Source organism: Phragmites australis, chromosome 17 (assembly GCF_958298935.1).
Source record: "Phragmites australis chromosome 17, lpPhrAust1.1, whole genome shotgun sequence".
Classification (NCBI taxonomy): domain Eukaryota; kingdom Viridiplantae; phylum Streptophyta; class Magnoliopsida; order Poales; family Poaceae; genus Phragmites; species Phragmites australis.
The window spans coordinates 18,897,655-18,910,465 of record NC_084937.1 but is presented as its reverse complement, the minus strand read 5'-3'; the positions used below and the strand labels follow the sequence as shown (position 1 = coordinate 18,910,465).

Sequence of the window (12,811 nt, the reverse complement as noted above, 5' to 3'; positions counted from 1 at the left end):
TGGAACAGTGCGAATGTGGACGAGAGGGAAAGCCTAGTGGCGGCCAAACTGCCGCATGATGCGGTGCGGTGAGTACTCCTCGACGTAGATGTCGAAGATAAGCAGTGTCTTCGTAAGCCAGTACTCCTCGTCGCGGGTACACAACGGAGACAGACCCAAACCCGCGCGGCCATGGATGGCCAAGAAGCTGTATGGAGTCTATACCACGTCGTCTGGAAGCAGCCGGTCAAATTACGACCGAAAAAGCTCATAAGCGTTGTGAGCCTGCTCATGCGCCCAATGTGGTTGTATGACAAACATAGTCAGAATTCATTACAAATACATGTGAGAAACATGATCTACATCCATAACAATAACATGTGACAATTAAAGTACTAAAAAAAGTACGTATCCAGCGTCGACACCATAGCGAGGCCATGGTAGGCCCGTCCTCCTCGGGCTCGTCGTACCATTCCTCAGGGTACGAGGAGCGATCCACCACTGGTCGACCTATGGCGAACCGCTCGTAGGACCACAGCTGAAGTAGTAGTGGGCACCCAGCAAAAGTGGCAAGTGGCTCCTTCTTAGTGCACGCGTCGCACAGCGCCCGATATGTGGTAGCAAGGATAGCAGGTGCCCAACTAAACTGTGGTACCTCCTCGCCAACATCATCTGCTATCAACCTCGTGTATGGAACAATGGTCCTCGCCACCAGGTGGCCTTAGCCGCTAGTGAACATAACCCAGCCAAACAGCCAAAGCAGATAGGCCTCCAAATGCCTGGACACCGAGTACACGTTGGCCTGTGGGTGCATGTACGCTGGCTGCAAGTATGACAAGTGATAATAAGGAACAGAACTATATACTAGAAACGTAAAATGAGAAGTTGCATTATACGGTACCTGGAATTGTAGGATCCACTTCTTCGTGGGCCCTCGTGGATCGGACAAGAACTCAGGCACGTAGGGGGTGCGTTGTCTGTCCGCTCAACCGGGCCAAAGCGTTGATGCATGACGTTCATCCAGTCAGCATCCATGTCAATGACTCCAACCGCAGCTCCCGCGCAAGGTAAGCCTAAGAGGTAGGCTACGTCCTGCAAGGTCGGAGTCATCTCGTCGTAGGGGAGGTGGAAAGCATGTGTCTCAGGCCTCCATCAGTCAACCAGGGCTGCTATCAGCGAGCGGTCCAAATAGAAACGACGCGCCGTTGCCTCAAGGTTGTCCATCGATCGGGCCTCCACCAAACGACAAAGTGGTAGGAGTCCCGCTGCTGCCAACCTGCACCATTGCGAACATAAATAAACTGGGGGATACAATACATAAATGAATCGGCACATACGTATAAAAGTATCGACTTACCTGTGCTTCCACCGATCGTCGACCGTAAGTAGCTCTCCAGGGCCACGTGGTCGGAATACTCCTAACTCCGTCTGGTGCACGGTGGACAAGAAGCTGCGGTGCCTCTTGTCCATTGCAGGGTCGAGAAGCTCGGGGGTCGTAGGGTGTGCCATATCTGCATTTAAACCACAAGTACATTAATATATTGCAACATGTAGACAAGAACAATATATATTGAATGGAAATTTACATTGCAACTATATGTAACATGAATATATTGCGACATGTACTTACAAATGTAAGGTTAAAATGCTACAAAGCGAAGTACAAGTATAACAGCAAGGTACGCTACATACAATCACACTAGAACGCGCTGCAATACTCACCTACACAACAGGTGCATTTTTAGGACAATACTTGTACGTGTGACCTATTTCATTGCACTGGCTGCATTGCTTGACCCTTAGACCCGCCTCGGATTCATCCATATTGTTGCGAATCTGGCGAGTTTGTCGACGACCCGGTGCGTTTTTCATCTTTTCCAAATCAGGCACATAGATTCGTGAAGGGTCTGGATTACTTGTAAAAGTATCAACAATGTCGTAACCATACAGCTCATGATTCCAGCTGTTCAGTATCTGATCCTTCATGAAATACTTTGAAACATATTGCCTGGGAAGCATATTGTGCTCCGCACACGCAGCTATGACGTGTGTACAAGGTTTGTGAAGTAATTATGGCTTCTGGCACGTACAAATGCATGTCCCACTCCTAAGCATGCACTCTTGCACATGTCGCTCACGTCTTCCACCCCTACGACCCTTATCCCGGCACAGGACACAGAACCTGTGCTCCGCAGTCCCCTCTTGATTAGCGCAATGCATGTGTGCCTTCTTTGTAGCCTTCTCCATATACTCACATAGCATCCGTCCATAAAGCATACGATTATCTTCCATTACCTTGGAAGCAACTGCGTACCGATCAATAAAGTATATACAAGTCTCATGCAAAATACCTTCTACAATTCCAACGAGTGGGAGGGACCTCATTCCTCGCATGACCCAGTTATAAACCTCAGCAAGATTTGTTGTCATTATTACATACCTTGCCCCACCACTGTTGTACAGCAAAGCCCATTTTTCATTTGGCTCATTACGTAACCACTGTGAAAAGCTCATAATAGCTGACCCTGACCTCCTTACTATCTAAGGAGTATCTATTGCGAGAGATCTAAAAGCTATCGGTTCATCACCTGTGGCTGCAACCTCAGCTGTCTGTTTCAGAGTTAGTTCGTCCAGTCTTACCCATAGGGCATTGAACTTCCGTTGCTGGTTTTGACTGCACAATTTTTTGAAAAGCTTCATCAACTCTTGTTTTTAAACTGTCTGTAGAAATTCACACCCATATGGCACATGCACCACCTGCTCTTCAAGTTGGGCCACTTTGCTGCAACAGCCCGTCGAACACTCCCATATTGCACATCCAGCAAAGCCTGCAATAACTCTACATGTCTATCATGAATCAGACACATATCTGGCCGGTCCAGAACAATAGCATGCTTCACCCGCTCAAGGAACCAATATCAGTTGTCCCCGTTCTCACTCTCCACGAAGGCAAACCCCACTGACAGGACTTGATTGTTACCGTCGACCCCAATTGCAGATAATATCTGTCCTTTGTACTTCCCAGTCAGGAATGTCCCGTCCGGGCAAATGATGGGTCGACAGTACCGAAATGCTTTGATGGTTGCAGCAAATACAAAGAAAGCACGCTGCAATACTTGTTTCCCGCTGTACTCCACATCAGTCAAGGGGTAATGCTTGATATCATAGTAAGTGCCTGGGTTCCTTCCATATATTGTGGCTAATTGACGAGGTAGATTGTGATATGAATCTTCATATATTCCGAACCTCATCTCAATAGCCTTCTGTTTCGCCCTTCATGCCTTCGCATAGTTTATTATATACTGGAACCTTTGCTCAATAGTACGGATTATTGATCGTGGCTCATACTTCAGGTTGTCCACAATCTTCCCATACATAACATTAGTAATAAAAGCAGATGACAAGTTCCGGTGGGCGAACTCTATTTCCTCAATATGACAATTATGTTCCCTAACTATTGAGCACTGCCAGTAGTCTATCCATTTCCCCCTTAATGCGTGCACCCGCCAAGGACATTGAGGCATCAAACACTTCACATCATACTCCCTTTTAGTAGATTTAACAACCTTGAACTGCCTCCGAAGAGACAACGATCAGAATTTAACTGCATCAATAACAGCCTCCTTTGTAGGGTACATAGCACCCTAAGACACCTCGTTCTCATGGTACTCCCACGGTGTCCGATCAGCCTCACTAACCACCAGCTTTGAAAATTCATAATCCCTCCACTCTACAGTCACTGGAGCATTACCCTCCTCGTCAGATGAATCCTCATCGGCAACGGCTTCCTCCAGCTCTTGATCCTCCAACTCCATCTCTTCAATTATGCTAGGAATGTGCTCCCCCCTCATCGGCTACACCCATCGGTTGCATCTCAGGAATATCCCCAACATCTACTCTAGTCCCGACATTTACCGGGTCTGATTCATCTTCCACTGCCTCACTTGGTCCCGCTACTGCTTCCGCAGAGTTTACCTCTGTTTGATCTTTCTGGTACGTCTCAGCTAACAAAATCAGAGGCAGCCTATGTTCACATGATATATCTATATACTGCCTCCAAGTAGATGTGGCTTCGATCGGGACAAGCTCGCCAAAGTATTCCTGACTAGCACGGCTGAGGATAGCTTTCAGCTTAAGATCATGTTGCTGCGGATCCAGTTGAAAAAACCACATCAGCCACTTGCACACACCCGCAATGGTCCTCTCATTGGCTTTACTAAGACCCTTCATGACATGACGAAACACAGACAGATCTACACCGTTAAGACCATACCTAATTTCACCCTCACCATAATATATCTGAAAAATTAATTTATCTGACATCCCTGGAAACATCCGCAAATATAACCAATGTTAAGACCAGCAAACTATATTTCTGAGTATCGGAACTAAAAAAATTACCGACGCCGATTCATGCCTAACAATAGGTTCTTCAATAATACCCCTAACCAAACTAACCTACAATTATTACTCTATACAATCTACATATTCGAAACTACTAACTAAAAATACTACTATGTATTTAATAGCTATCCTACCATGTCGGAATTAATATTGACAATATACTAGCATTTTCTAAACCTTAAACCCTAGGTCATACCGCTAAACCCTATGTGGCTATGTCATACAGTGCTACCATAACCAAACTAACCTACAATTATTACTCTGTACAGTCTACACATTCAAAACTATCATAGAAAAAATACTACCATGTATTTGATGAATATCTTAGCATATCGTAATTAATATTGATAATATTCTACTACATACAGCATTTTCTAAACCCTAAACGCTAGGTCATACCGCTAAACCCTAGGTCATACAGTGCTAAACCCTATGTCACACAATAATACCCTACAATTATTACTCTGTACAATCTACATATTCGAAACTATCATACTACAAATACTACAATGTATTTAATTGCTATCCTACCATGTCGTAATTAATATTGACAATATTCTACTAAATACAGCATTTTCTAAACCCTATGTCATACATGTCTAAACCCTATGTCATACAGTGCTACTTTACTTATTAACAATAATAAAAGTATAAAAGAAATTAGCGGAAAGTGCTATTCAAATCCGCGGATCAAATGCAGCAGGGCTTCGCCGCGCTCTCTTCCTCTCCTCTCCTCTCCTCTCCTCTCTTCTGCTCTCTTCTTCAGAGTTTTATCTTTTTTCAGATTAAAATGAGGATTTAAACTTATTTTTCACCCTTTTATAAAGAGGGGAAGAATGGGAGGGGCGCGCGGGGCTGCCTCCTTACCGCCCCCTAAGAGGGCAGTAAAGGGCCTAACCGCCCTCTCAGGGGCGGTAAGGGGAGCGCGCAGGCGGGAAGCCCCTACCTGCCCCCTGAGAGGGCGGTTAAGGCCCTTGCCGCTCTTTCAGGGAGCGATTAGGCCACCCGCCCTCTCAAGGGGTGGTAAGGCTTCCTAACCGTCCTCTCGACTGAGGGCACCTACATTTGCAATTATTGCGACGAGGAATTTATTTATTTAATTTTTTAATTAAAAAATAAAAATAAAAATAAAAATAAAAAATCCAATTTTCACCGGGGTTTAGGCTCCCATTTGGGGGGGGGGGGGATACACGGGCTAAGCAGCAAGTCGGGCTAAGCAGCAAGTCATCGGTATCATTGGGCCGCGTCGTCTTCTGTGTAAGCTGTATTTGCATGTAGACGCTGTCTATAAATGCACGCTTTGAAAACCATGAATAATTTTATTTCTTATTTCAATGCAACCATAATACTTTAGGCATACACATATTTTGCGAAATATAATATATTATATTAATCTTCCTTTTTTTAAGGCATGATTATTTTGCACCGTCCATTTAATTCCTATTGATATGAAGTTTAGCCATTTGTGTTATTTTATTTATTATTTAACTAAATATAGCATATATTTATGGCCAAGCCAAAATCCGTGTCAACAGATGCATGTTTGGAAGCTCTGAAGCTATGAAAGTAATATGCAAGTACAGGGAGCTAAACGGCTCCGACTGCACAATTATACAAAGCTGCTGTGCAATGCTCCTCTAGAATTCTTAAGAAAATCCAGCATAATCTTCCCATGACATAATTTTCTACAAACATAAAAAATTGAAGATCAAACCCAATTGCATTTCTTAGATACAGAAAAAGGGCTGAAAACTGAATGGGCAATTGCAGTGAGCAAAATAAGTATTAATTGATAACCAGCTCATAAACTACATCCAATTAATTTATGAAACAACAGTCAAGCTATGATCAATTCATCATCATTCACACGGGGAACATTTCCTGCAGGGGAATATGTTAACACACACACACACTCACTGATACTCCACACAAGGGTTACACGAGAAAGTCAGCAACATTCTAGATTTCTCGACTTTGTCCCCCGCCTCAAGTTGTTGATCATTGCGGACAGTGGCAGAGAATTAATCTACTCATGCTAATGTCTAAACTGCAGGAGAAATCCCCAAGATACAGCAGAATGATAAGTCAAAACACAATTTTATCCTACAAATGGCCTGGCTCCTCTTGCAGTGTACATCTCACATCTTAAATCTGCACCAGCAATGAAGAGACCCATTTCCTCACCAGGGATGATTCCTGTTACAGCAGTTATCTCTTCCGCCTTTTTGACTCAAGCTGCAGTTGACGAGACAGGATAAAAAGCTTATAAGGAAATGGGTCTCTTGAAAGAAGCTTACAATTTTATTAAATTCATATGCAAATACGTCTGTTGAAAGAAGCTAGTATGATGTTATTACATTCATATGCATGGAAAAATGCTAGTGGAAGTTAAACCCTGTATTAATTGGCCAGGTGGTCTACAGAAAACAAGATTTGGTCACTGATGTGTCAGATGTGTCATATGTAATCATAGGTAATGTTATCCAGCATGTCATAGATTAGCTGTAGTTTCATTGCGATTCAAACAGCAGGGCTTCATATCTCTCTATGAGACTTTTTACGGTGGTGCTCAAAAGGTACTAGGAGGTACTTCGACCCAAAAAAAAATACTGACCGTCGATCAACAAAAGGGTCTTCAGATATCTGAAGAGAAGCTTGGAACTCAAGGTTTACAACTTTCTTTGTCAATCAAAGATTAATGAACAAGAACGGCATACGTAGGATGCTAGGCAACAATGTAACTAGTGCTCTGTTGATGAAAGTATGAAACATACATATTTTTCTTGAGAATGCTGGGATAATTTTTTGTTTTTGCACTAGTGCAGCTTTGAAACAAGCCAAAAACACCATACAGAATCAAGAAAATGGATGTTGCATCAGATAATCATGAGCTAATTTTGCTCAGTGCAAGATGTTAGGAGTATGAATGTCAGATTGTATTGAGCAGCCCAAATAGGGGTATATGTAATACATGTGAGACATGAGACCACCAAACCCTAGACTACTAGTACAATGACTATTTTACCCTTAACACCCCCTCAAATGCAAGGCAGATGCAAAAAAATTGCATTTGAAATGGGTAAAACATTAAACTAGATAAACATCCGAACTCCGGGTCTCCATCTTGTCATCACAGCAAGGCAAATCATTGTCAGCTCAGCCCATGTTGTGTGGGCCAAAATGAAGTACCCAATAGCAGCAGTTAGCATCAACCAAGGTTATTATGGCGGTGTGGCGAGGCATGGCGACCCATCACCTTCACACCTTTATATCACTTATGGCGTGCGGTGTGGCAACGCCATACGAGCTAAAGAAACACCAAAACAACAGCAAGGAGGATGAAAAAAAAAAGAATAAAGAATAAGGAGAAAAGAGGAAAGGAGAAGGGAGGATGGTTGGCCCAGGCTACCAGCATATATATCACATATATATCAGAAAATAAAAGGAAAAGAGAGGTGATATAGGCCACTACACAGATCAACCCAATAAATTTTAGAAGCCCAACAGCCAATCTGCACACTCCCCCCCCCCCCCCCCCCTCCATGCCTTAACAGCATCACCAAGCAGCCTGCAGCTGGCCAGCCACCACTCCAGTGAAGACACCAGATGTAGATCGATGCCTTTTTCTCCTCCATCCATCCCTCTTCCTCTTCCACAGATCTTGATCGCACCAATACCATCGTCGAGCTTGCTTCTCCTCCCTCCCTCTCCCACTTCTAAAGTTATGGATCGGAGCTCCGTCCTCAGGGAGGATGCAACTGGAGAAATAGAGCAGGAGGTGGCAGAATGGACCGGTGGACAGTGGAAGATCGAGTCGGTGAAGGCCATCGACAATGAAATCACCCATTTACATGTGGTAGGGGCCATAGGGCTTCTTCTCACCACAAAGGCACCACGACAACGCCACACTGCTATGGCGGACGCCATACGAGCTGTGGCGTCACCATGGCGAGCTACTATTTCTCACCACCACGATATATTGTCAATATGGCGATGCCATAATAACTATGGCATCAACCCATTGGCCCAAAGAGCAAGCAGACCAGTAGCAAGGGTTTCCTCGGCGTCCACTTGAGCATGGTGACACGCAGAGGCTGCCTAGAGCTAGAGGTGCTGGAGTTGGGGACGAGCTGTAATAGATTGACGATAGCCCGAAGCTGAAATCGCATGTAGTGGTGGGGGCCTCAGAGTAGGACAGCGTGGCGACAGTGGCTCAACCGGAGCAGCCGAGTCAGCAAAGTGAGGTGCTACATGAGCGACAACCGTGGCATAGAGGCTCGCTGCTCACGTCCACGCCAGGGCACTAGAAGATGCGCCCGTGGCAGCGTGGTGGAGGGAGTTCCGGGGTCGGTGGAAGCAAGGTCGGAGTAGAGCAGCACCAAAGAGGAGCTCTGGGCAGCTGCATTGGCACACTTCCCCACAGCAATGACGACTCCCCCCCCCCCCCCCTCCACTCCTCTGCACAGATCTAGACAAATCCGCGAAAGAAAAGTCCTGGTGGCAACGAGCAACGCCAGATCTGGCGCTTGGAGGTTCGTGGCTGCTGGAGACGTGATGTAGGGATGCTGACACCCGTTGGCAAGGGTGGCGCACAGAGAATGCCAGACAATGCCAGATCTAAGCACCATCGGCCTGGAGATAGCTCGGTGAGCCAGATCTAGTGGAGCACGAGCATGAACATGACGTCGGCGGCCTAACGACGGCTAGGACAAAGGTGTTTCTATTGCTTGACAAAGACGGTGATGACCAACGACTTGCTGTTGCTTCTGACGAACTATAGCTAGACTAGTTGGGTTTGGGGCTTCAAGTTGCCGCCCCTAGGATTGGAGTTCTCTCCTCCCAGGGGCAACGCAGCGGAATATGATCGAGAGTAGCTAGGAACCAACCTAAGCTCTGATACCAGTTAGAAAGAGAGGCGTGTATGAATGTCAGATTGTATTGAGCAGCCCCAATAGGGGTATATGTAATACATGTGACATTAGACTACCAAACCCTAGACTATCAGTGCAATGACTATTTTACCCTTAACACAAGACACATTAAAATGCAACACACCGCATGCACACGCAGCTTCAAAGAGTTCATGGCAGCAAATTTTGCCAACAACAAGCATCATTTAGTCAACACTAACTCTAAGCACTGAGCCACTAGCGATACAATTATTTAGGAATAAAGGTATAAACCACCAGTTTCTTAAAAAATAAGATCCATTAAAAGGCATAGCCTAAAAATGATATGAAATTAGGAAGGTTTTATTTGCAGATAGAAGATATCACAAACAATCTATCCAGTCAAGTGATAAAGAGAAAAGGCAGACCTTTGAATCAGAGTTTGGTGAAACTGAGTATGAATTTGAAGGTCTCTTTCCACCATTTTCTTTAACACAATCGGAGCACATGTAATGATCTATCTTTTTTGCCTGCTCAATGGTCATTCCCATACAGGAAGGATGGAACCTAGACGAGTTAGAAAGTGGATAATTAGTAAAAATGCAAATAAAGAACAATAACAGATATGATGCAGACACTGAAAAGACAATAAGCATCTACATAATAGCGATACATTATTGAAATGTTAAATGCTTCGAATGAATTATAAAGATGAGGCTTTATGTTCATATCCTACTCGTGGCGGTGTGGCACTAGGATGTAATAGGAATTAAATTACTAGAGAATCTGATGGTTGGTGAAATAAGATGAGGTTGCAATGCAAAATTAATTGCAACAAACACTCTTATGCATACATGAATAAGTCTCAAGGCATCCTTTCAGAAGAAAGTCAAAGAGAAACATCATAATTAAGACAGCATGGCATCCTGTAGCAACAAATACACTGAAGTTTACTTTGTGTCTTTATGTAGCATTATATGCCATAGTGCCATACATTTATCATGTAGCAGTATGTTGCCTTACTTCATACTCTGTAGGTTCGGAGCTTCTTGCTACATATAAAGGGAAAGATACTGCAATGAAAAAATATTTCATATTCTCCAAAAATAATGATTCTTTTGATTGTGCCAGGAGCATGAGACCTATTTCAAAACTAGAGATAGCAGATAGGCATGGTGTATAGAAGTTCTTAAACTAATCATATCGTACAGATCAAACATCATCATACTTTTTTTCTAAAGAAATGAAAAGGTTAGCACATGCAAATCCTAAAACACTGCATGGAACTTCAGTTCTAGGTCCAATCCAATAATAGTTTCCGAAGTATTCCAAAGGGAATAGCACCACAGTAAGGTCAATACAGTTAGGACAGCTGCTTCTCAAACAGAAAGCCAAATTGTAAAAGATATGATACGGAAAATGCTACATTTCAGATAAAACCAGTCTATTCCATGATGATACATTGATATGTGCTTAAAAATGTTCTTTGAACTAGAAATATCTTCAGAAGACCATGCAATTGACATCTGTGTATACTATATATCTTTGAAAGGGAACAAACAATTGAAAAAACTAGATGTTCCAAACGATTTATACTTTGCCCCACAGTTAAAAGGAAACTGAAAACTATATAAACTATTTCATTCTGCACGATGAATTAGACATAGGGCTAGAAAACAGCTCAATGTAACATACTGAATGAAAGGCAGCTCATATAACGACCACGCAAACTCCGTTCCGAGACATGCATTCATGGGGGGAAATGTGACATTTTTCACAGGGATTTACCAGTCTTTGCATCCCTCACACTGCACCATGAGGTCATCTGGGTTGTACGGCATCTCGCACTTGCAATACCTTCACACACAAAACACACATCAGACAAGCAATCCCACATTGCATTACAACACACACAATGCAAATCGATGATCAATGACTCGAGATAAAAGAAAAGGAGGGGCACATACACGGCAACACGGTCAGGGGTAAATGAACCGGTGGCGGCCTTGTAATCAAATCGGCAGTAGAAGTCCTCGGGGCCGACGTTGTCGAGCTTGGTGTAGTTCTTGAAGGAATGGACGATGCACTTGCCATCGATGGTGTGCGCGCTCTGCGTGTCGAAGTGATCGGAGAGGAAGAGCTCCTTGGCGCCGTGGAACGGCCGCCGGCCGCCCTTGGCCTCCTCCGGCCGGTAGTACCAGCGCACCCGCACACGCACGCCCCCGCGCCCGTCCGACTCCATCGCCTCCACCCGCGCCACGTACGGCGCGTTGTCCGTGTCCGACGACCGCATCAGCACGCAGTCCCCCACTTCGCCCACAGCAACCAAACCCGTCAAAAGATCAAATCTTGGCACGAACCTGCGACGGCATCGATCAAGAACACGGCCGGGAGCTTACCTCGGACGATCCTGTTGGTGCCCTTGATGGTGTAGGACTCAACGTCCCTCTTGCCCTGCTTCGTCTTGGCCATGGCGGAGGGGGTTGGATTGGGAGGAAACCCTAGCGACAAGGTGGGGATCGAAGGGAAGGGGAGGGGAGCAGCCACGGCTCCCGTTCCGACGGTGGAGACTGGAGGAGGCTGGGGAGTGAGGGGGCACTTTGGTAATTCTGCGGTGAAAAGGAGTGACGGGGGTTTGAATGCAAGTGGCGAATGGCCGCCCTCCGCCGTCCGATCGGGGCCGATTCGGCGTCTGCTGTTTTTGGACGGCACCGATGAGTGCTGGCTGATACAAGGGAGCAAGTGTTGATACGGTACTACAAACTTATCATATATCGTTTAGAGGTAAGTTGGTGATATGTCGTAATGTAGAGATTTAGGAGATATGTCGTGATTGTTGTTACTAATTTGCGATGTTCACGTCATGCGCCTTGTAGGTCAAAATTGTTTGTTTTGTGCCATTTTTTTCCTAGAAAATAAGTGACTTAGTGGTTCATGGTTGTGATGGTCAAAAGTTGGGTCTCATGAATTTTACAGGTTGACCATAGTTGATGTGTGCAGTGCATCTTTCTTGGAGATTTGGTGCGAGGATTAGATAGCCTGAAAGGAGGGAAATATATGTGTCGTTAAACAAAAGAAATATCATGACATTAAAAAATAACTGGAAGAAAGATAAGTTACAAAGAACAGGAATGGGGAATGTTGTGAGAGTTGATTCACCTGTAGTTTTCTTGCAACGTCATCTCATAGGATTTCTGCTGTGAGTTCAGGCGAGGCGATAAAGTTGATCTTGTTTGGAAAATAGGGGTATAGATTTTTATATATGTCGTTAGGAGATATTGTTAGGATAAGAGGATATGAGAACGAGCAAGAATATTATATAGTGGAAATCTATTATATATATTAAAGAGCTAAGATTTTGAGCGATTCTAAGAGTTAAGTTATTATAGCTACTGTTTATGTAAGTCTCATGTGTGAACGTATATATGGATACATATACATATATATACTAATACATAATATATACATATGTGTATGTATACATACTTTTTTTCACGAAATTTCAGAAAAATAGCAAAAGGAGTAATAGTTATATTGAT

The 12,811-nt window shown here is 44.1% G+C and overlaps 1 protein-coding gene across 1 annotated transcript; it reads right to left on the bottom strand.

Moving 5' to 3' along the window:
- Positions 1-6,168: 6,168 nt before the first annotated feature.
- On the bottom strand, positions 6,169-11,861 carry LOC133897684 (chromatin remodeling protein EBS-like). Its single transcript, XM_062338480.1, has 5 exons — positions 11,672-11,861; positions 11,240-11,582; positions 11,061-11,129; positions 9,701-9,839; positions 6,169-6,618 (listed from the first exon to the last, which is right to left on the bottom strand). The coding sequence occupies exons 1-5, from the start codon at positions 11,742-11,744 to the stop codon at positions 6,592-6,594; spliced, it is 651 nt and encodes a 216-aa protein (XP_062194464.1). The 5' UTR covers positions 11,745-11,861; the 3' UTR covers positions 6,169-6,591.
- Between the last annotated feature and the right edge of the window lie 950 nt (positions 11,862-12,811).

Bases quoted from the DNA above. Each gene is read 5' to 3' on its own strand.
- LOC133897684 (XM_062338480.1), bottom strand. From the start codon at position 11,744: ATGGCCAAGACGAAGCAGGGCAAGAGGGACGTTGAGTCCTACACCATC. The intron at 11,583-11,671 runs GTAAGCTCCCGG...CTGTGGGCGAAG, and splicing joins CACCAACAGGATCGTCCGAG to TGGGGGACTGCGTGCTGATG. The intron at 11,130-11,239 runs GTATGTGCCCCT...TTGTGTGTGAAG, and splicing joins ACCCCTGACCGTGTTGCCGT to GTATTGCAAGTGCGAGATGC.